This window comes from Pituophis catenifer, unplaced genomic scaffold, assembly GCF_029215685.1.
Source record: "Pituophis catenifer annectens isolate HBS135680 unplaced genomic scaffold, rPitCat1.0.hap2 SCAF_2, whole genome shotgun sequence".
Lineage (NCBI taxonomy): Eukaryota > Metazoa > Chordata > Lepidosauria > Squamata > Colubridae > Pituophis > Pituophis catenifer.
In genome coordinates this window covers 262209088-262235519 of record NW_027256882.1, presented here as the reverse complement: position 1 = coordinate 262235519, position 26432 = coordinate 262209088, and the positions used below count along the sequence as shown (strand labels likewise).

The following is a 26432-nucleotide window of genomic DNA, read 5'->3' as shown; positions in this document are numbered from 1 at the left end:
TTTTCCTCTTTTGCCTTGCACTTAACGAAAGCTGAAAAATGCTCTGTAATCAATAGAGGTTTTGTTGTCAAATGTCCCTGAATTCTTTTTCCTAGTTCTAGAAAGCTGAAGTGTTATAATTTTCATGAAAGGGTTAAGTATTTTAATAAAGCTGCGCCTTTCCTCCAATAAATCTCAGTAAAACAAGCACTTTTCTTTTCAACAACCATCTCTTTTCCTTAAAAAATGTTCAATTCTATGTGTATATATTGTCAAGTTATTTGCGGCATTATCAAAACACATTCATCTTCCCAATAAGGAAAGACATTGTGCTTTGTTCTTTCCCCCTTTGTCTTCACCTGCTGTGGTCAGCTCAGTGTTATTTTTTTTCTCCAATTTAACTGCCTTTTCTCTTTTTCTGGAGGTAAGGCTTCTTTTTATAATTCCATTTGGTTACCACTGTATCTTTTTACAAAAGTCAGGCATAGTTTCTGCAGTTTGTTCAAGGGGCCAAGGTAAATCTGTGACAATACTAGATCTGCTTAAAAACCAATAATCAAATAACTCAATACCCTTATAAGGCTTCACTACAACACTCACACCTTATCCAGTGGACAAGCAGGCAACAGTGTGTGTGATGTTACAAGTAATTACTGCTAAGCAGTCATGGTTTGAAATTGAGAGGAATCTGCCAGTGAGTTCTATAAATGGGAATCTGTCTTTTTCATATACAATTTATTTCCAGCTCAATTTCTTGGAAGAATGATTACTCAAGTTTTAGCATTATCCAACTTTGGGCTGAATGATCATATTCACAAAACAGACTACTAAGTAAAGGTGGTTTAACCTTCGAACAAAATGAAAATTAATCTTCTCTTGCCCACTGCTGATTGTATTATATTTGCACAATAACTTTGCCCTGCCATTGACCCATTAAGCATATTGTATGTGAACCCAAGCAAAATAAACTATTTTGCATGTTACCAAGTTTACATCTTCTTGAGGAACTAACTTCATTAAAGTATCATGTTCATCCGTTTTTGCTTGTTTTTCTTTAATGAGAAGTAAAATCTTTTTAGTTTTTATTAAAACGACTATAGTTAAGCAAAATGTCATGTAAATAGAAGTAAAACCCTTGTAATAATTCTGCCAGCTTCTTATGTGAACATTTGGGAACAAATTTCTGCTTCTGCAGCACGCACACACACAGATCTACCGTATGAAATGTAACTGGGAACAAAGACTACAGGGAATAGAATTTAATGGATTGTGATTACTGTTCTGGAACAGAGCGTACCTCTTTATAGCCCATGAGAAGACAATGTGAACTGAATTCAAACAAAGGACTGATCAGATTCTACTACAAGCTATAAAAATGTTCTCATAATTTATCTTTTAAAATAGATCCCCAAGTTTTTGCCTTTTTAAGATTTAAGTAGAATAGTGCTAATTTTCCTTTATGATTTATTCCCATGCAAGAAATCCTGCATTTGGTGAATTATAATATTTTTATGTTTGGATTTTCTGTTAATTTCACTTCACATTGCTTTTTGAAGGATTACTTCCTATATACGCCACAAATTGATTTCACAATGAGGCAAATCAATTGTCCCTCAGCCAATGAATTCAAAGAAGACATTGTAATTTGAATGGCAGTTCTGTCTGGTTGTTACCTATTGTTGTCCAAATTAATCATTCAAAAATATGTCATTATATTATGTTTTTCTCAATTTCAAGGCAAAGAGAAATTCTAGACTAAACCTAAATAGATCAACTTTCTTGATATGTGTCTTCTAGATATGGAAATATACTTACCTATTTCCTTACCAGCCTATTGACTGGATGTTCTACAGCTATAGTTTAATACATCAAGTGGACTTAAGATGGAGAAGGGCAGAAATGAACCTTTGGTTTGAGCATGGACTATATTAATACTGAGATCCTTGAAAGATATAGAAATGGAATGATGCTTGCTTTATTATCAGGTGTTATTTGAACAAATACAATACAATACAAATTCATCAACACAACATATTATGAATTATTTCACTGGACTTTTGTCATTGTACAGATCTCTCTAGGATAGACAGTAGAAATCAAACATGGTCCAAGAAGCTTCAGCTTTGCAAACATCAAGTCAAGGTTTAGCAGTGCCATACCAGAGATCAATAACAAATTGGTTCCAAGGGCAAAGTATAGAAGTAGTATCAGCAGACAGTTCAAAATCAGTAACAAAATAATTACAGAAATTAAGCATCAATGATGACAAGTTACAAGAAGTATATTTATGACTGTAACTGAGCCCAGAATTATGGTTGTAAGTCTTGGCAGTTGTTAAGCAAGTCACCAATTTTACAACCTTTTTGCAGTGGTAATTAAATGAACACCGTGGTTGTTAAGCAAACCTGTTTTCCTCAGTGGGCTTTTTTTTTTTTTTTTTTTTTTGCTGGAAATGGGAAGTAAAAACTGGAAACCAACAAAACCCACCAAAAATAGCCATAAATGCCAGCCTTTTGTCAAATGCTCAAAATACAATTACATGAGTATGGGTGTTGGTGGTGACCATTGGAACTTTAAAAACGGATTGTAAGTAACTCTGGGGAGGTCTGGTGTAACTTTGAACAGTCATTAAGTGACCAGTCATTAAGTGAGGACAACCTCTAGTCTAACTAGAATGAGGCCCAAGATCAGGAGCTAGGCAACAGGAGCAGAGAATGTAACAATTTGGCTGATATAGTTATTGACAAGATCCCAATAGTGGTTTTTAGCATCTTCTGGAGCATTTCTTGTACCAAAATAACAGTAAGCAGAATAGATCTTATATTATCTTAGAATGGCTAGATGCTGCTAAAGTCAATTCACTGGTGGTGAAATGGCCATTATTTCAGCATTCCATGTTTTGGTTTCACAGGAAGACATTTATGCATCTTCCTTTAGCGATATACTAATGTTTATCAATACCTAAAAATTAATAGCTTAGGTGGGAACAGGGGCTTGCTCTGAAATAGTTCTTTCTGCAAAATATTTCCTTACAATCAAACACTTTTGGATATCTCTGGATCAGTTTTCCTGGATTTGGCAGGTACTCCATCTTTGAGACAGACTTCACTATCTATTTGTACCCTGAACTCTGTTTTACTAAGAGGGTCAAAACAAAGGATAATATGTACCAAATATCCAATTAAGAAATAATCTCTATATTTTTGCTCATTGTGTTATTATTTCTCCAACTGTCTGTTATAGAACCAAAACAGACAGCAAAGACCTTTTACAGATCCTGAGTAACCATCTGGTTTTAGCCAGTTACTAAAACTGAAGAATATTGCCTAATAAATTGATATTGTATCCCTGTAGTGTTATCCCTGTAGTGTTATCTTATCAAGAAAAAACGGCTTGTGGCAAACCATTTTGTGGGAAGCAATCCAATTGCATTCATGAGTGGATTGATGAATTTAACCCATCTGGTTCAGGATAATTACTAGGAATCAGTTCTCTGTTTTGGCTAGCTGTGTCTATTAATAATGTTTACATGATGGCGGCAGATGCAGCCTATGTTGATAGCCACATTAAATAAGTTATGACTGACACTGCATAAACATTTATGTAATAGAAGTTCATTAATAGTTTATATTTGTTTAGATATGGATGAACTTGCAGTATAATTACAGACTTTCAGCTGTAATTCTTCAACAGAAAAATAAGCTCATTTTGCATTCATATATTTTTTTCTAAAAAAATCATCTTAAGAATATATATATATATATATATATGTATATATAATTATATATATTTAATGTGAATTAAATATATTGTGAGTGAATTCTCCCCCTTTACTTCAATTTTTTGTCTTCCCAGTGCCGGGGGCATTTTCTTATCATATTTGGATTTAGAGCAGGTTTGACTTTTGAATCAAATTTGACTTCAAGTGACTTCAAGGCTATATCCATGGTTTGTTTGGCAATGGAATGAAGATAATTTGCCATTTTCTTTTTCTGTGATGTTTTTCTATTTCCTCATCTAACTTTAAGCCCTGGTACTTGTTGGTACTAACCAAGACCTGGTCCTGCTTAACTTTCCAGTCCTGATAAGGTCAGTCAGATACTGTTTCCTACTGAGATATTCTTTTCTTACTGTACAGGTAGTGCTTAATTTATGACCAGTTGCTTAGCGATTGGTTGTACTTACAATGATCCTGGAAAGGATGCTTTACAGCCCATAAAGCACTTCCAGAAGCTGTAAAACATTGCACTGCTCCCAATGGTCATGTGACCATATTTTGGGTGATTGGCAACCTGGTTTCATTTATGATATAAATGGTAATGCCTCCAAAAAGGTAGTTGCTTTAAAAAGCTCTACAGGATCACAAAAATAGTGCCCACTTGCAGAATGGAACAAGGTTATGTCTGTAGAAAGGCTGCACCTTGCATCAGCTGCGTTTATCCATCAGAAGTTACAGAAAAATGGAAAGGTTGCATGCTGCTGGACCTTGGAGCTGACCAAGGGCACTTACATGTGATTCGAGAGGGAGCAGGCAGAAGGCCTCCAGGGCTGCAGCAGCTTTGAGCATGCTGATATACCTGAACTGTCTGAAGGCTCCCATGCATGGCAACTGGCTTGGTAGTTAGCAACCTGAAGGCATTTAGGGCCACCAGGCTTCCCTCAGCCCTAAGTACCCCATGCTCCACTTAACTACTGCAATTAAGGGAGCCAGGATTGCATTCATTGAACAAAGTGGTCATGTGATATCACACTTAACTGCTTTGCTTAATTACCATGATTCTGGGCCCAATTCTGGTTATAAACCTGATGTCCTTTACTACAAATAATCCATATTGATGATACATAAAAACAAATCGTTCCTGCAGCATAAAGTTGCCATGAAGAATGCTATTGTTAAGAATGCCAGGCAGCTGATCCTGCTCTCTTCCAAGAAATTGTGTTCCATTTTCTATCTTTTTTGGCACCCACTCCCCACTGAAATGATCCAGTACTCTATAGACACTGAACAATTCTCCTGGAGTTTGCAGGGGATGATAGACTAGGCTAAAATAGATTTCAGTTGTTTGCGGTTATTCATGTTATGTGAATCAGGCATCACAATGAGCCATATGTGTTTGGGCATAGCACCTTATATAAATGTAGCTTTTGTTTTATTAATTTAGGTTTTGTGTGTTGTGTAAATCTAGCCATGGCAGAATATAGGTCTTTCCTTTTCTATTTATGACCCTTCTAGATATCTTGGAAGTTCTTTCAAGTTTGCGAATACATCTATCCCAGACATGAATGGTATTGTTTAGGCATAATACAACCAGCACTTGAAAAATTGAGTTGCTATTATTGTATGATAATATATCAAATGGCTTTTTTTTTTTTTTGAAGTCCTTCCTTCCCTTCCCGTACAAGACTGAGATTTCTCAAGAATTTTTTGTGCTAATAAAACATGACAACCCAAATGATTGCATTTGTCATATTCCTAGTCACGTTGAGGTTTTCTCTGTTCCAGGGGTCTATTTTCTTTTTTACTTCAGCCTGCAGTCTCCCTTACTAATGGCTACTCTTCTTTAGACTTCTTCCCCCATTCTAGCCCAAGAGACATTTCTTGAAGAAATACAATTACCTAATGGTGCAGAACAGGCACGACAGTCCCCTTTGATGAGCGCTCCATTTCAACAAGATGTTGCGTATGACTCAGAATGAATCAGACCGGAGAAAGAGAACTGCAGTCTCAGAAAGGATGGCAGCCTACAAGGTACAGCCAGAATGCCGCACTGCCTAATCATCATTACTTGCCAGTCCAATTGTAAAGTACATTATGCATCTGTAATAGAATTAGTGTGTATACATCAATGACCATGCCCAGAAAAAGCTGCTAATTAACAACAGTGAAGCCTAAGTAAGTCATAATCTGTAGTTATTACATTATCTGCATTGTAATTTGAAAGAGTAAATGATAGCAGCAAAATCAAATTTTTGGAGTAAATGATTCTGAAGAAGCAAGGGAAAATCAGGAGGGGACAAAGGGAACATTCGTGTTCCCATTTGCCACATTTACAATTAGTATGTAAGTTACAGTCCATTGCTCCTTTCATCTGTAACGCTGCAAGTCAGACAGGCTAGATTTGCACAACAAACTATGCTAGGGTACAATGGCATTGGGGGGGCTGTTCAGTGTATTGTGGGAATCTAGCCACTGTATCACTGTATTGCTGGAACCAAGCCATCACATTTAAAAATGGATTGAGTATTGCATGCTCTATGAAAACAGCATCAGCCAGGTTTTGATAACCTAGGTTTTTGATTTAGCAAGTTGTGTGAATCCAGGAACTAGTTCCAGGTTGTTTAAACTGAACTGAAAAAAAAACCCTAATTAAAAGACAGTTGCCTCAGGCTTAATACTTTACAGGGAAGGTATTTATTCTATTTATATAGCTATTCATCTCACAGAGTGCAACTGGGCAGTGCACACACATGCATGCACACACAAAATACCCTAACAAAAACATCGTAAATTAAGAACACCAATCAGAATGTTCTAATGCCATTATTTTCTGGCCACTAATATTTAGATGGCCTATTTATATAAACCCCTATCCCTAATAGTGGCTATGAGAGACAAACCCACCAAGGCATTTTCCCTCGACTGAAATTATGGCACTGCAGTGTGATACCACTGCTGCTGAACCTTTAGTGATTCCTTAAGAATTTATTTCTCTCAAATGCACTTATTTGGGAAAGAAATTTAGCACAATCAATAGCACTTGCTACTGTCGTAGTATTCAGGTAGTCCCCACAGTCCCTCTTGCCATACTTAAGTGAGGATCTTGGTTCACTAAAGGAGGACCTCACATGATCACACCTTGCAATTTCCTGCCAGGTTTCAACAAGCAAAATCAATTGGGAAGCCAAGAGGAAGTTGCAAGTCCTGGTCACAAGTCTTTTCTTAGGTGGTTCACAAGCAGGCCAGCAACAGGCAAGTGAGTGCTACAGAGTGCAGGCAGGCACAAGGGTGGGAATTGTAGGTGAGCACTACAGTCCAATGTGAGTGGGGCTGGACATATGCCTGCTCACCTGGAGAGGTGGGTTCCTAAGGAGAAACAGTGGGAATGTGAGCGACTGCAACTTCCTGCCATCTTCCCCATTGACTTTGCTTGTGGGAAGCTAGTAGGGAAAGTCACAAATTGCAATCAAATGACCACAGGACACTGCAGAAGATGACAGAACCAACAGGAGTACAAGGCAGAAAAATTCAGACCTACATTTTCTCCCAGTTTTCCTGGTTTGCAGCTTATAACCTTACCGAAACTCCTTCTTGATGATTTGATAGTCATTTAAGAAAGCATATTTTATTAGTGGATCTGTTTCTATTACAAGTATATCAATGCATTAATTCCTATTCATTAGGAACAAATAACATTTCTGTACAGTAGATTTAAACATTAAAAATACAACACATCCATATTGGAGGAATGAAGAAAAAAATATACTATGACGTATTTATCTGGTTACAAACTTCTCAAAGGAGAAGTGATTTATATTTATTGTAATTGTGTATAGTCTCACTGGCATTATATAGAGCTGTGTATCTTTTATTGCTATTCATTTGCTCCTGTTCTTTATTATCTTCTGGAACCTCACACTTGCATTTATTACAAGAACAAAACCTATTTGATAGTGATACAAAATCTTTATCAACACTGCTTTAGTAACCCTCAGTTTACAATTGCTTTTTCTCAAGATTTGTTATGCATTTCAATCACTTTATTTGCTCCAAGTGATCATCCATCATTTTGCTGGTGCCTTACATTATGATGTGTTGCCACCTGCTGTAGAAATGATGTAAATTCCTGGCAAAAAAGAAAAATACAACAATCATACAAGTTGTTCAGTTTATTCAGGAGCTGTCTGGCAGTTATATAGAAAACCAAATCCTTTTCATTTTTAAGTAATATTCTGTTATTTGGTATATTTATATGCAGTTTAACAACGTCAACTACAGTGGCCTATGTTTTTCAAATAAGTAAACTGGTTAATTGTTAGTTTCTGATTTGAATTATATGCTACCCAAAGCCAGTTTCTTAACTAAAGGCTTATTACAAAAGTGAGTGTAACGAGTCTGTTCTCTGCCAAAATGCCTTGCTGGTTTTCACATATCCACACATACACCCAAACAAAACAGTTTGGACTTGCTTTGCTGATAATAAACTGAGAAGAAAATAAAAAAATAAGAGTTTCTCAGCTTTTTTACGCCACGTTGTTTCTGGAGGCGCCTGGTGGGTTTTTTTTGTTTTTTTTCAAGAAAGAGGATGGCGTGAAAGGTTGCTCTAATAAAACAGCCGTTATTATTAATTATTATTATTATTGTTGTTATTATTATTATCATCATCAATCATCATTATATTTCAGCTACCTCCTTCACAATAATTTCAACAGTCCCAAATGACCCAAACAAGTCGCCCATCCCACCCCAGTTCTGCCGACCCAGTCTCTGCCGTTATCACGTGACATCCACTAAACTGTCTCTTCGCTACCCGCCTCTTGAGCCCGGGCTACCAATCAACGGACCAATCAGCACGGCGCTAGAACAAATTCTATTACGGCTTCATCTTTGTCCGGGACTCCTGAAAAAAATCCCAGTCTGCAGTTGGGGCGTTCTGTGGTTTTTCATTGGCTGCCGTCATCGGCGAAGCCCCGCCTCCTAGTTTCTTGCCGGCTTGTCGATTGGTAAGTGAGCGGCTGGAAAGCTTTGTCCTGTCAGTTGGCCTTTAACAAAAGGACTGGGACCAATCGCGGTAGCTCTCTCTTTCGGTGCAGTCAGTTTGAAACTGCCAGGCTTTTGCTGGGGAAGAGCGGCGGCTGCTCTTCAGGTGAGCCGGGGGGGCGTCTGGTTGCGACGTTGGGGTGGTAGGAAGCCCGGATGAGGCGTAGGAAAGAAAACGTAACTGGGGTGCAGAAGGTAGGGCGAGGGATCCTCTTCTCACTTTTAGACTTTCCTGCATTTAGCATGTATCTTCCTAAACCTGGAATCTTTTTTTCAGTTTTTTTCTTCTTGTACTTCCTCGCAGGCGGAGTTCACTCGTGGAATTGTTTAGATTGCTTCGAACCAAAGGGCGCCGTTATAAATGTGCTGACCTACAACTACAATTACGGGTGGGAGGCATCAGGCTGGGAAGGATGATTTCCTCATCAGGTCAACTTTTCTTCCTAGATGTAAGCCAATCTATAAGAGCCAAGTATAACAAAGCCATGGTTTTCCAGACCCTGAGCACCAACCAGTTCCTATTACAGGTAGTCCTCAACTTAACACCCATTCGTTTAGTGACTGGGGGTTTGACGTTACAACACGGCACTTAAAAAATGACTTATGAACGGTTTTCACACTTAATGATCATTGTAACATTCCCATGGTCATGTGGTCAAAATTCAAAAGTTTGGCAACTGGCTTGTACCTATGACTGTTGCAGTGTTATTTATTATTTATTTATTGATTGATTGATTGATTGATTCAATTTATATGCCGTCCTTCTCCGGAGATTCAGGGCGGCTTACAATGCGTTAAGCAATAGCCTTCATACTTTTGTATATACCTGCTTAGTAGGGCTTTCGGGCCCCCCTAAGCGGTGTTCTTTTTTATACAAAGTCAGCTTATTGCCCCCACAAACCGGGGCCTCATTTTACCTACCTCGAAAGGATGGAAGGCTGAGTCAACCTTGAGCCTGGTGAGATTTGAACTTGCAATAATTGCAGGCAGCTGGTGTTACTTAACAGCACTTTAGTCTGCTGCGCCACCAAGGCTCTGTGATTTACATTCAGTTGCAGAGTCTGAGTCATGTGACCATCTTTTGCACCCTTCTGATAAGCAGAGTCAATGGGGAAACCAGATTCATTTGACAGCCATGCTACTATCTTGCAGTGATTCACTTAACAACTGTGGCAAGAAATGTTGTAAAATGGGGCAAAACTCAACAACTTAGCAATGGAAATTTTTGGCTCAATTGTGGTCATAAGTTGAGGACTACCTATAGTACCAACTGGCACAGCCAAAGACAAAAAAATGATGTAGTCCAGCTATTCATAAACATATCATTCTCTTGATATATGAGTAACACTAGGAATCCACTTCATCGAAATTGTTATTCTCAAAACACAACAAGAAAATACTGTATAGTGCAAGTTTGTCACAAGAATATAGTCAGACATATGACTGTATTGTTTGCTTAGGGATTTCAAATTCTCAGACAAAATATGTTGTTTGATAATGTATTGATTCATGGCCAGAATGCCTTTGTAAAATCATGACTTTGTTTGACCTGTTGAGACAGTTCCCAAAGTGACATATCTTACTCAAACACGATTTTCCCTCTTCTCAACTGTCCTTCTTTGAGAGAAGTATTATGGACATTCATTTAGCCTAGTAAGGTTGTCAAATAAGTCCGATTCAAATTTTATTTCAGATAAGCATCAACATTTAACAACAGGTAACATAAAATGAATGCTATAGTGAAATGATGCATCACAAAAATCACAAGGACAAAGACCCATTTTAATATAAAACATTTTTTAAATTGTTAATTGAATTAACCGTTTCTTTTTGGTTACTCATCTGAAGCCTGAAAAAAATGCTAAAAGCTTACAGGGTTGCTATTAACATTCTGGATTTATTTCTGTTTTTTAAGTGCTATATAAAATGTTTTGTATTATTTATTTTATTTTATTTTATTTATTTCAATTTGTATACCACCCTTCTCCTAGTGGACTCAGGGCGGTAAACAGTCAGAACTAAAACACATGCCAATACAAAATTTAAAATTGTTAAAAGAATTACATAACTGGCCCAATTTAAAACAATTCAATTAAAACCCAATGACAATTTAAAACTAAAAAACTAAAAAAGACTAAAAAGGTGGGAGGGGGTTCACGCCAGCCCTGCTTGATGGAAAAGAAAAATTTTCAGGGCACGGCGAAAGACCTAGAGATCCGATATCCTTCGTATCTCTGGGGGCAAATCGTTCCAGAGGGCAGGAGCTGCCACAGAGAAGGCCCTTCCCCTGGGGGTCGCCAGCCGACATTGCCTGGCTGACAGCACCCTGAGGAGTCCCTCTCTGTGGGCGCGTTCTGGTCGATGGGAGGCTATCGGCGGCAGAAGGCGGTCCTGCAAATACCCAGGTCCTATGCCATGTATGATACCCTTTCTCATTTTCTATACTTGTTTATATCCATCTTAAGCAATATATAGATGATTAGGCTAAAGTTTAAATGAGAGAGAGAAAAGCTATGGAATCTGCTTTTGTAGGCTACTAATTATTCTTGCATTTGATTAGGGCTTCCTTAAAATCAGTGAGTTAGTCATTTGTTTAGTTAAAGTCTGCAGATTTTTCTCCTGGGGTTTAGAAGACACACTTTGCAGTGATAGAGCTACAAAGAACAGCTAAATAGAATTTTCCAGATTTCTAATTTACAGATAACTAGCAGTTTTTGTAGTATCAGCAGGTTTCTGGCTTAGCCATAAAAACTTTTTTCTGTAGTGTGGTTACTCTGGTGTATAAATTAAGAACAAGGGCTTATTCTTCACTAGCAAACCAGATTCAGAAAACAATTGAGTTCCTTTTCCTTGGCTTGATTTAGAAAACACAAGCCAAACACCCCAGTTACTGATTGCAAGTAAAGTTCAATTTCTGGAACTTTTTACAGGAAGTACTTTAATGCAAGATGTCATCATCTGAAGAGAAAAGCGCAAGTCCTGTTCTACCAAAAGATTCTGATCGAGGCAGTTCTGTCTCTTCTGATCTTCAGGTAGGTCCAAAAATGAATGTTTTTCTTTTCTTGTTTATTTGTAGTTTGTACAATATCTTGTAAATGCCGGTCTTAAAAATTATTTTGTGAGAAGCTGCTATTTTTATATCACAATGACTTTTGTATAAATCCAATTAACTTGCAAATGCAACGGTATCGAAGAAATATATAAAAAATAAGATATTAGATAATCAAATTCTTAATAGACCATGGATTTTAAATTCACAGTTGCATTAGCATAACATGCTAATTATACATCATAGTTTAAAAACCCATATTCTTAGTGCCATGAGTGAAGACAATGAGTACTGTAAGAAAAGAGTTGAAAAAAAGGGTGTATCTTCTGTTTTTTCTCTACTGGTGAACTTAGACAGGTACACTTTAGTTGCTGGATGGTTCCTGCTGCCTACCTGAGTTCACAATCAGTCTTCACACAGGGTTGTTGTCAGGATGAATTATCACCAACTGGGAAACCTAGCTTGCATTCCATCTATTTTTCTCTGTACTGCTACTATCATAGCTCCTACTAGGTGTGGATACAAGCCAAATGAAAATTAAAAAGAGCTTTTAGGGTTTGTCTTTTCATCTTGTTTGCTTCTAGATTTTCAGCCAAGAATAATAACTGAAGCTAAATTTCAGGCTTGGCCTAGCAATGCCTAGTTGGTCAACAAGTGTTGCCTTGGAAGCTTTTCATACGGCTTTTTCTTTCTTTCTTTTTTTTTTTGTTGAGGCTAGTTCTGCTTATTGTTGACTTGCTAACATTCCTGCCTCTTTCTATTTAAACAGTAATAATGGTGAAATAATATAGCAACAATGTAGCTTGTGTATTTTTCCTTCTGTTCATGTTCAGTTCTCAGATGGGAGCAAAGCACATATGCATGATCTATCCTATTACATATTTGTGTATATGCATATACTACTACGGTATATCCTGTCTGTGAGTATGTGTTTCTGTAAGGTACATTTTCCTATGTACCTATCATGATGGAATCCATGACTACACCTGTTTTTATGTTAGCAAAAAGATGAAAGAGATGAGATCTTATTTTGTCATGAATTTTAGCATGGAAAAATAACAATAAAGCATTCATGTAGTTTTCATGCTGGGGAATCTCCTTAAGTGTTCCCTAATCTTAATTGATGCTGAATAAAACTGCATAAATATTGACTAGAATTGTAGTCCAAAGCTGAATTCAACCTAAAGGATAAAGTACAGGTAATGGTAGGTTGTACAAGGTTAAACCTAGAATAAATAAATCACATTATTGTTTTATTCTAAGTTGAGAACTACCTGTAAAGAGTTATGCATTCATGTGGTAAATGTTTACTTTCACTTAGCAACAAATATTTTTATCTTTTTATTGTAGGATGAATATGAGGAGTTGCTTCGTTATGCAGTAGTTACCCCTAAGTTTGAGCCAAGTGGATTACGACAATCAGATCACATGGAGGTTCATCAGATACCTGCAGGTAACATATTTGAAACTGAGCTTTCTTCAAAGCATAAATATAAACAAAGGCCACCCATGCTGAAATTTGAGAATCCATGTCCCAAAGGTGCTTTTTCAAGAAACAACTGTACGTTCTGGTTTTTCTTTGAAAACGTTTCGCTTCTCATCCAGAGCAGAAGAAGCTTCCTGGATGAGAAGTGGAACGTCTTCAAAGAAAGACCAGAAAGTACAGTTGCCTCTTGAAAAAGCACCTTTGGGACAACCATGATCTGAATGACTGAGAATCTCCATAGACATTGGAAATCCATGGCAAAAATAGGGTTTCTAGTTGAATAGGCTGAAGGCATTTATTTATTTATTTATTTATTTATTTATTTATTTATTTATTTATTTATTTATTTATTTATTTTGGTATGTGGATTATACTATGTAGTTTATTGCTTGAGAGTTATATGTATGCTTTTGAGCTAGCCATTACCCTGAACTATCTATCCACTAGTGAAACCTGCAAAAATTATAGAAAGTTAACTTAAACGAAATCAAGCCCTGGGTTCATCTGGTTCAGTCTCATCTGTGATGATTGACTGAAGGTCTTCAGGATTTGGTGAGACCAGAAAATTGGAATTTGATGAGTCCTGGTATTTATTCTGAAATATTTTTTATTTTATCACCCAACTATAGGTAGGTCCTTTCCGTAACTTAATTACAGCGTTGTTTTCCAATAGAAATATACTCACAATTTCTATGATCCTTATACAATTATTTGTAATTTTCCTTTACTAAGACATCCAAATTAAGATGCTTTGTTAATTTATAGTAAAATTTACCTCAAAGAGGTTTTGTGGCATAGTTTGACAGCTTGTGTACGTCCTGTATTTTTTTTCAAATATCCTAGATGAAGTATTGTTGGCTAAGTTAGATATAGAAGTCTTCATATTGAATCATAGTGTGTATGTAATAGTTTACTGACATGAAAGATAGATATTTAGTAACTTGCATAAATCAATGGTTTTTTAGCCAACAAATCATTTTTGAGGCATTTCTGAAAGTATCAGTTCTATGAATATCTACTTTTCTCAAATGTCAAATACTACTTTAATTCATCTAAAGACATTCAAAATATGTTACATCATTATAATGTTTGTAGGCACTCTTTGTTTAAAATAACACCAGTTTTTTTTTTATCAATTTTGCAAAGAAAAGGCAAAGTTAGAATAGTTTTCAGTGTCCATACTGGCATAGAATCTAAGATGCAGTAGGCCTTAATAAAATGTTTGTTCCACATATATGGTTGTGTAACATCTGCTATATACTTCAAATGGACATAATGTTTAACATCAGTTTGACCCAGCTGCATAATGGTAGCCCTGGACCCTGGTTGGAATGTAAATTTCTGCTCTTGGTTCACAATTTAGATTTACATAAAAAGAAAACCTATTTGTTTGTCCAGGTAATAAAAAATAAGCTTAACGAAAAACTTTTCCTCCAAGGAACCTATCCTCTGTAAAAACATTTACGTGCATGGTTATTTACTTATTCTGCAGATTTATACAGCTGCCCATCTTAAATCATTCTAGGTGGTTGACAAAAATCTAGATTAAAAACTTTAAAAATGTGAAACATCCCCAATTTAAAAATGATTGTGGCTTCTCACAACTAGTGCCAACATAATTCTCTGGAACTATGAAACTGTCTTTTATCCACAGAAGATTAGCTTTTTTGGCTGTTATACTCTAAGTGCCATATATATCTGTTATGAAAACAAGTCTTGACTTGGCAATAATATTGTTTCTCCCACTAGTAAAATAGTAGGAAGGTGATTACAGATGTTCATTTATAATCACAGCCTGCACCCAAAACAAGTCCCCTAATCTGGAGCTAAAAAGGAAAGCAAAGAATTGGTTATGACTGACTGTAGAGAAACAGTATGAAATTAGTGACAAAGGGATCCATTCATTTACATATCTAATGGAAACAAATGTTCTTTGAACAAGGGAATTCATGTCTAAATATACTGTATGTAAAAGGATTGTATTAAGTAGGAAGGGAAAGGACATAGCTCCCACAAATTTTGGCCAGCTCAAACTCTTAGTCCTCCTTAGTCCCCCTTATACCTAAGTAGTTGCTTTTTCTTACATTATTGTATATTATATTTTATCCCATTTTCTGTTCAAGAAATTTAATTTTGGATACCATTTACCCCACCCAAGCAAAAAACCATGGGGAGTCTAGGATGACAAAAGGCAGATGGCCCAAAGTTACCCTGTAACTTTTCATGACTGAATGGGGTATTGAAACCTATCTTTTGCCAGACCACACATACCTAGTTCCTAGATTGTACCAAATTTTTCACTGTTCCCAGTTCTTCTCCCCTTTACATATTGAGTCTGCAGAAATCTCACATTTATTTGGTGCTTAATATAAAATATGATTATGAGTAAAATAGAAAATTTTGCATTTTTTGAAAAGAACTCTTAAGATTATGTCAAGTTAACAATAATGTTCCACATAACTGTATATATAAAAACTGTAGGAATAGAGTGCTGAATGAGGAATTAACATAGCTGTTGAAATGCAGCTTCTTAATAGCATGTTGCAGAAACTGCTAAGATTCAAATAATGGGAAGATTCTAGAATTCTTAGTATTCTAAGAACAGTGTCAAGATGTCTTGACACTAATGAGAAAAACAGTATTTTGCAAGGCTAGCACTGATCAGCTTCATATTTAAATCCTAACCTATTATGACAAAATACTGCCAAAAATTTCTCTATTTCCTCTTCCCTGAAATATTCTGGAGAGGTAGCTGCAGAGTTGTCAAGTACTAGAGGTAACAATACTTTTCTGCTTTAATGGTGATGTTGAGGACTAATTAACATTCTCTTGGTTGAGCATAGTCTTTGTTGGTTAAATATTTGTCCAGAGAAGTTTGGACTGAACCCTCTTAAGTGCAGATGAAGCTGTGTAGCCTATGGTGAATGGAAGGCAGAAAGTCTTAGTAATAAAATGGATATTTTGAGAGGACCAACTCTAGAAAATCATTATATTTATCATGTTTGCTATGTGTGTTTATTATAGGAGTTGGGGTATTTGTTTTTGGAAATGATAGGCTTGAATGCAAAATAGCTTATCATAAAATACATTGACCAAGTATGTTGTTACATTCAGACATACAGGATATTCTCTTGTTGTTTTTGGTGTCTCTTATGTTTTTGAATGATTCTGGATGGCATAGTGTTATCCATCAGTGATAGATTAGGTTCCTAAGAAGGAAAGCCATATTCCCTTATCAGGCATTTATAATATAAAATGTCATTTGTGCTCCCACACAAATGTATGCACAGGAAGGGCCGTTAAAAGCTTTAAGAATAGAAAGGAGGAATGTAGACAGGTTGAAAGAAGAATGAAAGTAGAAAATGGTAGTTTTGAAAAGATCCCAGCTAGGTAAGTAGATTGCATTATAACTAACTATATTTTTAATTTTAGGAAGCCCTTACATCTCAGGGTGTTTTTACCTTTAAAAATGGCTTGGAAAATTGTGATGTCATCATGTTTTGCTGCCTGATTTTCTCTGGTACTATTCATTTTATGAGGTAAATCATAAATTGTGGACCTTCTAGTTGATTGAGCACGTAGAGAAGTTGATATCTGCAAAAAAAATTAAATTGAATAAAACAACAGTCTGGATTAAATGCAGTGCATTTTGACAGGTGGCTCTAGTTACTAATCAAAAACCTTCCTTTGAATTTAGATTTAAGGATAATTATATTTAAAACAAGTTTTGTTTCTTGATGGGGGAAAATCAGAATAAAGTATGCCATAATGTTAAATCTTGCATTTGAATGTTTTAGCACTGAAATTTAATTTCCTGCTCTGTGTTAATGTAGTTAACCAAATCTCAAAATTTGTAAGGTTACAGTAGCTACTTTGGAGCACTGGCACATGTATGTCTGTTTTGTATTGCTTCTCAGCAAGGTGATGATATTCCAGTAAGGAGCACTTGTGTTTGAGTGAATATGCCCTAAAGCTTGATATTCTTCTGAAGTACTTTATCAAACTTGTGATAGTACTATTATCTATAAACTGGCACACTTTCAAATGGCTTTTTTAAAACTGCAAAATACTATTAGAAAGATTCTCCATTCAGGAAAGACTAGTTGATTTAGAGTAATCATATGAGAAATGTATCACATAATCTTGTATACCCATTTCATATAAACGTAGTAGATAAAATAAGAGACACTTTCCTCATGGAAGTATTGCTTCCTGATTGCAATCTTGCTACTTCTTGCTTCTAGTCATGCCTGTATTTCTCTCCGACTGCAAGTAATAAAAGTCTGTGCGTCTGTTTCCCTAGAATTGAATTCCTTTTATAGCTAGCTTCTCTTCTCTTTTTTATTTTTTTAACCTATTGATAGGTGGCATAGTCCAGTTAGGTATTACCAATTTCTAGCACTAATATTAAAATAGAAGACTTCGGATCAGTGGTGTGAACAGTGCAGAGCTGTGTATTTGATTCTGCCTGTCTAAATATAGCCAGTCTTTTTTATCTGAAATAGGAAAGAGTCCAGGAATGAGTGGCTACAGGCATGAAAGAGCAGGAGTGAAATGGAGGTGCCATGGAAGAACCCCAGAACTTGCAGCATCTAGTCGAACAACAAGAATAGAAGGTATAAGTACTAGGATGAGAAGGAGGATAGCCTTAGAGTTATGTTAGCTTAATATATAAGCCTAATCTGGTGGTGATTTCTTTTGGTTTTTACACATAAATCCCCATAGTTATAACCTGCTTGTATCCATATACACCTGAATATCTCTTATACCATACTGTCTCACTTAAATCAAGTCACTATGGTCTTCAAGTGTATTTACTTGTAAATATGTACAATTATTATCTAGTTATTAAGTTAATTATATGGAACCCTTTTTATTCAAAAGTAGCTTCTCTAATGAATATGAAGCTGCCGCTACTTTTTAAAAATAAGTACAATATTTTATTTCCTTCCCCTTTTTGAAAGAAAGGAAAAGTAACACTAAAGAAGCTTATTACATATATAGCTTTTCTATTCCATAACACACATGTAAATAACAGAAAGAGTTAGAAAGGACCTTGAAGAGCTTCTAGTCCAATCCCCTGTTCAGGCAGGAAACCCTATACCCGTGATGGCGAACCTATGGCACGCATGCCACAGGTGGCACGCGGAGCCATATCGGTGGGCACGCGAGTGTTGCCCTAGCTCAGTTCCGGCATACATGTGCACGCCGGCCAGCTGATTTTCAGGCCTTCTGGGCCCACCGAAAGTTGGGAAACAGGCTGTTTCCGGCCTCTGGAGGGCCTCCGGGGGTGGGGGGGTGGGGAAGGCCTGTTTTTCGGTCTCCCCAGGCTCTAGAGGCTTTTTAGAAGTCTGGGGAGGATGAAAACAGTCTTCCCACTACCGGAGGTTCTCCGGTGGCCGGAAACATCCCGTTTCCCGACTTCTGGTCCCACCGGAAGTCGGCAAACAGGCCATTTCCAGCCTCTGGAAGGCCTCCGGAAGGGTGGGGAAGGCTGTTTTCGCCCTCCGCTGACTTCTAGAAAGCCTCTGGAGCCTGAGGAGACCGAAAAACGGGCCTACTGGGCCCACCGTGCCATCGCTTGTCAAAAGTGTAGGGAGTGGGGGGGGTCGCATGCGGGGGGGGTGCCCATTGAATTATGGGTGTGGGCACCCATGTATGCAACCTCTCCCCGCTTTTGGCACGCGACAGCAAAAAGGTTTGCCATCATTGCCCCATACCATTTCAGATAAATGGTTGTCCAATCTGTTCTTAAAAACCTCCAGTGTTGGAGCACACACAGCTTTTGGAGGCAAGTTGTTTTACTGATTAATTGTTCTAACTGTATGGAAATTTCTCCTTAATTCTAGGTATGTTCTCTCCTTGATTAGTTTCCATCTATTGCTTCTTGTCCTGCCTTCAGATGCTTTGGAGAATAGGTTGACCCCCTCTTCTTTGTGGCAGCCCCTTAGATATTGATATTAGATAAATATACACATATTATTGTTGCTCACCTTTATGGTAGAATTTAAAAGATATTTCTCTTACCCAACACAAATCATATATTTAAAGAGAGAACATAAAACAAAAAAGATGTGTATCAAAACTGCCAGATGTTAAAATGTATTACTTTTTTTAAAAAGAGTAATTTAAAATTTGTGTTAAAGTCTGTTATAGCAAAAAGGATATTTTTAGACCATTAAAGATTAGCAAATTTGTTGTAGCTTAAGTCAGTAAGAAGCCACAAGATAGCATTGGGCTTTTGCAGAAGCACTGAATTTTCTACATACTTTTGTTTTCAATTGATACTCTGCAAATTCAGCAAAATCTAGTACAGTAATACAATATTAGTGACATAGTTGGTTTTCTGTTTTTAAAGTTTCAGCGGCAGTAAAGGAGTCAGCTCATATGGACATGGAAGGACTTTGCCCAATCCGTTCAGAAGAAACTTGTTCACCAGGGTCCTCATCTAGTCAAAGAGATCTTCAAGGGACATACGTAACTGACATGAGCCTTTCAGATGATAGAGTGACCCACATAGAGAGCATTCTTGATCTGTGGAGTGGCAGCCTTAAAGTAGGTAATTTGTGTACTATATGTTAAATTCTGCTATGGATAACCTGGTTCATTGTATCTTATTTTCCTTAGTCTTTGTTCTGGAATATTATATCCTCAAAGAAGTCTCCTTTGACTATGTGACTATGCGACTATGCCATTGTGTGTATATATAAAAATAAATCTTTAAAAAATCAAAGTTAATATAATTATGTTTAAATTTAAAGCTAGCGAAAAAAGGACATGTAGCTGAGATTCATATGATTGATCACAATCTGATTCTTTTTTTAAAAAACAGCAAAATAATAATTCAAGCTGTACAAGGTATAGAACAAGGAGGGAGAAGCAACATACCATTTCTCCATCCATTGCAGTTGTGTGCAAAATCGTTGATTCTAAGCCCGTGATGGTGAACCTATGGCATGCGTGCCAGAAGTGGCACGCAGCACCCTCTCTGTGGGCATGTGAGCAGTCGCCCCAGCTGAGCTCCGTTGCGCATATGCGCTCGCCTCCTGCCAGCCAGCTGGTTTTCAGGTCTCTGTCACGCATGTGCGGGGGGCAGGGCTCATATGCGGAGTGGGTGGGGCGCATGCAGGGGGCGCACGCATACACAGGGAGCAGGGTGCATGCAGGGGGTGCACGCATGCAAGGCGCATGCATGGGGGCGCACATGCAAGGCGCATGCATGGGGGCGCACATGCATTGCATTTTGGGTGTTCGTGTGCGTAGTCACGTGCTTTGGGCACTTGGTCCGGAAAAGGTTAGCCATCACTGATCTAAGCTGTTCTTAAACGGTTTGGATATCAGGTGGCTAAAAAGGCCCTGTGCCCTTCCTTGTTACTTTTGGAATTCAAATGGCTTAAAATGCTTTCATTTTAAGTTACATTAAAGTAACTTAAAGTAACTTTATTACATATACGACCTGAATCTCTACAGAAGATAACATAAATTTAAATATGTACAGTGAGTCCATACTTTAAACATAAAATATCTTTCTTCTAATAAATTGAATTTCACCTTGCTTTGAATTTGATATAGTAATGTGTAGCAGCTATGAAATAGAAAGCACATAGTGGTTACTGTAAAGAAGTATTTTGTAACTTGGAACCTTTCTTCCCATAATTTAAATTCATAACTTGTGCCCAGCATTCTGGAATAAGACAGAACATGTATTTATTTTCTTTTTCACCTGCTTTCTTTCAGATATTTAAAGAGTGCAGTTGTATCTCCCTACAGCTGCTTTATTCCAAGGCTAAACATACTAGGCCCCTCAATCTTTTTTCATAAAATATATTACCCTGCTACAGTTACTCTATACCTTTCCAATTTCTCTCTCTTTTAAAAAGTGCAGTGCCTGGAACCAGTCATAATACTTGAAGTGGGATTTCATGAAAGCACACTATTACTTCCAGTGATGACATTCACTTATATTTCGGTTGATAAAATAAATAATGCACTCTTTGAACATGGTTTTTGAGCCAGAAATGTAGTTGCTAGTTATTTCATCCAGTTGATTTTAATTTAGCTTGCTAATTAAGTTATGGATAACTTTGAAAACTGCTTTGAGTCAAGATATATTACTTTAGACAGCGGTCCTGCTATCTATTAACAAACACTTCCTTAAACTCAATGCAGTTGTTGGTCATTCCAAACATAAGATTTTAGAGGCCTATCTTCTTGGAACTGACTTATTTGTACTTTGTGTGTGTATACATCCCTGAATCAGTGTTGAATTCTGGCAACTGCCTGAGTTTCTTGGCAAATTTTTAAAAATAGTTTGCCATTTCTTCTGGGGCTGAGAGAGAGTGACTCGCCCAAGGTCACACAACTGGCTTTGTGTTTAAGGCAAAACTAAAACTCAGAGTCTCCTGGTTTTTAATCTCATGCCTTAACCACTATACCAAACTGGCTCTTCGTATGTACTTTGTATGTACTCCCCTATAATAAAATTATTGCATTTCAAATTTTTGCCATATGTTTTTTATGCCAAAATTCAAACTTTTTTTTAATTTAGAAGAGTAGTTCCTTTCAATTAACTTTGGACAGAGATAACTACCATGTTTCCCCGAAAATAAGATGCGGTCTTATATTCTTTTGAACCCAGAAATAAGCGCTTGGCCTTATTTTCGGGGATGTCTTATTATTTTGCGGTACATGGAGTAAGATGGGGCTCCTCTTGCCATCTGACCTGATTTCCAGCTCTGTCTCCCTAAACCTAACCAGAGGAAATGGCAGGGACCAACTGCGCATGTGTTTAAATATTTTTGGGGAGGGCTTATTTTCAGGGGGGGGCTTATTTTAGTGCATGCGCTCAAAAGCCCAATTGGGCTTATTATCAGGGGATGTCTTATTTTAAGGGAAACAGGGTAGTGAAGGAATTTCCATCTCAGAGAAGCCAATCTCTAGGCCAGTTGCTAAAAAGTTTTAATTTTGGATGTGGTTTATAACTTTGTTCTAGGAGATAAAATGGTTTTAATATCTTTATTTTGCAGGTATTAGAAAAATGCCATTGAATGAGAATTCGAAATCTCCCTTCTACTATAACAAATATATACATAGGATATGACAAGTTTTCAAATAACATGTTTTTGTACTAGAATTTTTAAAAATAATCTCAACTTTTTAAAGTGGATATTTCCATCCTTGAAGAAAATCCCAAAATACTTTATTAATTTATTGCTGTGTATAATATTCCCATCTAAACCCTAGCTGCATCTTGCTTAAAATCAATTACTTTCCATTTTCAGAAAAGGATATTTTATTTAACCTATCAGATTTTTCAGGCTATTCTTTTTTTTTAACTAAAGCAGCAGATAATTATGCAAAAGTATTATTTTAAAGAATATTGCTACTTAATTGTCATTCATCTTGTTTTGGGATCTAAATATTTTATTTGAATACTTTCCTCACAAACCAGTTGCCAGAGGAAGGCAAAGTACTATATACTTTTTTTGTTTCTTGCATATTCCTTAGGATACTATTGATCATTAATATCTGTTGTGGAAAGTTTCTCAAAATTTCAAGTGTAACACTTTAAACAGTTCTATGTTTTACTAAAAAAAAAACCCACTAGTGTCCTTAGCCTTTAAAAGCTCAGACAGCCTTTGAAAACTCAGTCTGATCTTTATTTCTCTACTAAACAACTCCTTCACTTCTTTTAAGACTAATGTTTTGACTGAGCTGAGGAAATGGAAACTTCATTTTATTGAACATCATACCTTAGAGATGAGACAAGAAAGAGAAAAGCATGCAGCCGATGTGAGACAATTGACTAATCAGATGGAGAACTTGAAGGAATTGCTACATACATACGAGATTTCCTTAGGGAGAAAGGATGAGGTAACAAGTTCTAATTTACAGGATGAATTTTTACATGGTCTTCATTTTCCTTATTGGTTGCTGTTAAGAATTGCCTTTGCAGCAAATCATTGTTTGGAGAGCAATATTTCTCCATCCCTGGTCTATTTGCTTAATTTTAATGACCAAGTTCAAATGAATTAATTGCATAGTTAATGTTCTTTATGCATTTTCTAATTTCTTTTTGTTCAGGTAATTGCAAATCTAACACATGCAATTGAGAAACAAAAGGACAGGATAGAGTTAATGAAAAAATTCACAAAATGGCGACTTCAGCATTTTTTGGGCAAACAAAAGGCCAGAGAAGAGGTATATATGGATTTGCTCATGTTAATCAAGATTTTTTTAAAAATCCCATTTGAAAAACTTTATTTTAAAAAAACTGATCAAATTAACAGTTCTATGTGGAGTCCTTCGTCCTCTTTTCTATAAATAATCTGTCACAGTAAACTGCATTTGCATTCAGTCTAAAAATGATGTTTTGCACTTTAGGATCATGTTATGGCTGTTTAGAATTATGTTACAATCATCCCATGAACATAAAAAATGTTACAACATTATTCATCCTTTCTGGTTTGTAATGCCAACAAAGCATAAGATCTGAATTTTAATATGTCCAATGTCAATTCAAGTTTTTGTTTGATTTCATGCTGAAAGTTAGGGTTTTTTTATAATTGTATTATAGTTTATACAGTATAAAAGTGCTTTACAGATACTGCAGTACATACCTAATACTTTTTATCTTCTTCATCAAATTCTGGTATGGTACAACTATAGCATAGGTAGAGTCCTGTTTTGGGAAGAGTTAAATAAAGTGTAGTGATACTCAGACCTGCTTTGCTGACATTCCTTTCCAGTTGTACGCAAATAAACTGGCTGATCGGCTGTATAAATTAGGCTTGTTGAGGAAAGCCTGGGCGATTTGGCGATCCCGCTTTAATGCAAAATGGAAAGAAGTCATGGAAAAGGCTGTTCAGACAAGTGTGGAATCTATGCGTGCCGCGCTCACCAATGAGTATGAAGCCAAACTTCAAACGGTAAGGAGTTTGGAATATTTGAGAATGTTTAGCCTTGAGGAAAAAATTCTGATATGATAGCACTCAAGGGTGTTATCTATATTAGACAAAAATTGGTTTTGACAATATTTCACTTTAGGAGAAAGGACCCATAGGATTTTCTTCCAGGAAAATTTAAATAGGGTTATTGTAGGCAAAGGTGACATTCTGATTATCTGCTTCATAAAGTACAGCAAAAGGACAAGGAAACAGTAAGCAGCCCGAACTTCTGGTTTCCTTTTGAGTGCAAGACTGAGCCTCATCCCCAAGTGGGAAAGTGTATACTGTTTTGGGAAGGAGACATTCTGCTTGAACTCATCCCATTTACCATTGTAGTCACACCATTTCTGTAATATACAGAGTGTCTCATCTTTTTTTAAAACATTGAATATTGTACCCTTCCCTTACAGCAGTCAAGAAACAAACATTTATTGTAACTCAGTACTGATTCCATTTTACTTCTTTCTTTTATTTAAAGGAGCCCCAATTAACTGCAATTTTCCCTCACCTCAATCTTTTATCAAATAGGTTCTGTGATTGTCATTAATTAATTTTTTTTTATTTCTTGGTTTAGGTAAATAGTGCACTTGAGGAAGCCAGATCTGAAATTATTGAACTGCAGAATCAAAGACAAGATTATGAAGATGCCATGAAGAAGGCTTTCATGCGGGGTGTCTGTGCACTGAATTTAGAGGCAATGAGCATGTTTCAGGGCAAAGATTTCAAACTTGACCAGGGTTAGTATTATGAGGAGAATGAAAGATTGTTAGCATGCTGGTCTTATGTCAACAAGTAGTCTTTGCTGATTTCTCTAATGTGATGCACTTCAGATGTGATAGGACCATGATGGTGAACCTATGGTATGCCTGCCAAAGGTGGCACGCATAGCCCTCTCTGTGGGCATGCGTGGCCAGCTGCTCTTCCTGGTTCTATCATGTGAATACGCGTCGGACAGCTGGTCCAGCACGCATACGCACTGGCCAGCTGCTCTCTTCCGAGTTCTGGCGCTCTGGTGCGTGCGCTCCAGTTTCAGCACTCGGTGCCGAAAAGGTTAATCATCACTGTGATAGGACAACAATGTTCTATCCCAACAGTGTCCCAGAATTCCTCAGAAAGTTGGAAAGACTGAACTGATGTAAATTTTTCAGGTTTTCTAACCATAAAAGTACTGTACTTTTATGGAGGATTAACAGTGATATCTTGGGGTTAAGAGGGCCAGTGAAAGAAATAGAAATATATAAGGTATATTCTAAGTTTCACTTTTGTGCTAGAAATAAATGGATTTTAAAATTTTCATGGAATATATCTGTAGAGAATTATAACTTCCACAAATAATAATGAGAGACCAAATCAATACTTTGTCCCCTTTTTTTAACCATTTTATCACCTTTCGCTTCCTTGAAAGAAAAAAAAGTGTTTCCCTCAGTTTCAGAGGAATTACATTCTTTTCAAGTATATTGAATTTTTTTCATAGATTTGCGACTGAGTTTATTATGCTGTCAGCATAATTCTAAATACTTTCTGCCTTTCTCCTTCAAGAACTGAACACTTGGCGCATTGTGGCTTAGGGGTGCTTTTAGCTTTCCCCCCCCTTTTCTATTTTGAAATGTGAAACCAACCCCCACCTGGCCCAGCAGCCAGGCCCAGCATGGTGTAAAAGAGTGTTTTGGTGCACTGAGGCTCAGGGGCTGCTTTTAGCTTTTCTTTTCTTTTCTTTTCTTTTTTTGCAGTGCGAAGCCAGCTTCAGCCTGGCCCATCAGTTAGATCAAGCATATTTCGTCAGCAGCAGGAGCAAGTAAACAGTGAAGGTCAGCTGGACTGATGGAAAGAAGGGCTGCAGGGATGTTAAAGTATAGGATGGCAAAAAAAGCGCTTTGATGCACTGAGGCTCAGGGGCTGCTTTTAGCCTTTCTATTTTTTATTTTTATTTTTGCAGTGCGAAGTCAGCCTGGCCTGTCAACCAGATCAAGCATGTTTCGTCAGCAGCAGGAGCAAGTAGACGATGACGGTCAGCTGGGCTGATGGAACGCAGGGGTCTTCAAGTGCAAAGTGGCAAAAAAAAGCACTTTGGTGCACTGAGGCTCACACTTTTTTTTTTTCTTGTTTGCAGTGAGAAATCCGCTTCATCCAGGCCCATCAACCAGATCAAGCATGTTTCGTCAGCAGCAGGAGCAAGTAAATGGTGAAGGTCAGCTGGGCTGATGGAACTCAGGG

The 26432-nt window shown here is 37.0% G+C and overlaps 1 protein-coding gene across 1 annotated transcript in view; it reads left to right on the top strand.

The window, feature by feature from the left end:
* The first annotated feature begins 9119 nt into the window (after window positions 1-9119).
* The window catches only part of POC5 (POC5 centriolar protein), a 29005-nt gene continuing 11692 nt past the window's right edge, over window positions 9120-26432 (top strand). Inside the window, exons 1-12 of the mRNA XM_070935828.1 lie at window positions 9120-9186; window positions 11668-11769; window positions 13137-13239; window positions 17778-17888; window positions 19631-19827; window positions 22969-23145; window positions 23356-23472; window positions 24021-24200; window positions 24793-24955; window positions 25949-26026; window positions 26155-26226; window positions 26329-26406. Coding sequence (XP_070791929.1) covers window positions 11686-11769; window positions 13137-13239; window positions 17778-17888; window positions 19631-19827; window positions 22969-23145; window positions 23356-23472; window positions 24021-24200; window positions 24793-24955; window positions 25949-26026; window positions 26155-26226; window positions 26329-26406 — 1360 coding nt within the window. The 5' untranslated portion in view covers window positions 9120-9186; window positions 11668-11685. The remainder of the gene's footprint in view (window positions 9187-11667; window positions 11770-13136; window positions 13240-17777; window positions 17889-19630; window positions 19828-22968; window positions 23146-23355; window positions 23473-24020; window positions 24201-24792; window positions 24956-25948; window positions 26027-26154; window positions 26227-26328; window positions 26407-26432) is intronic.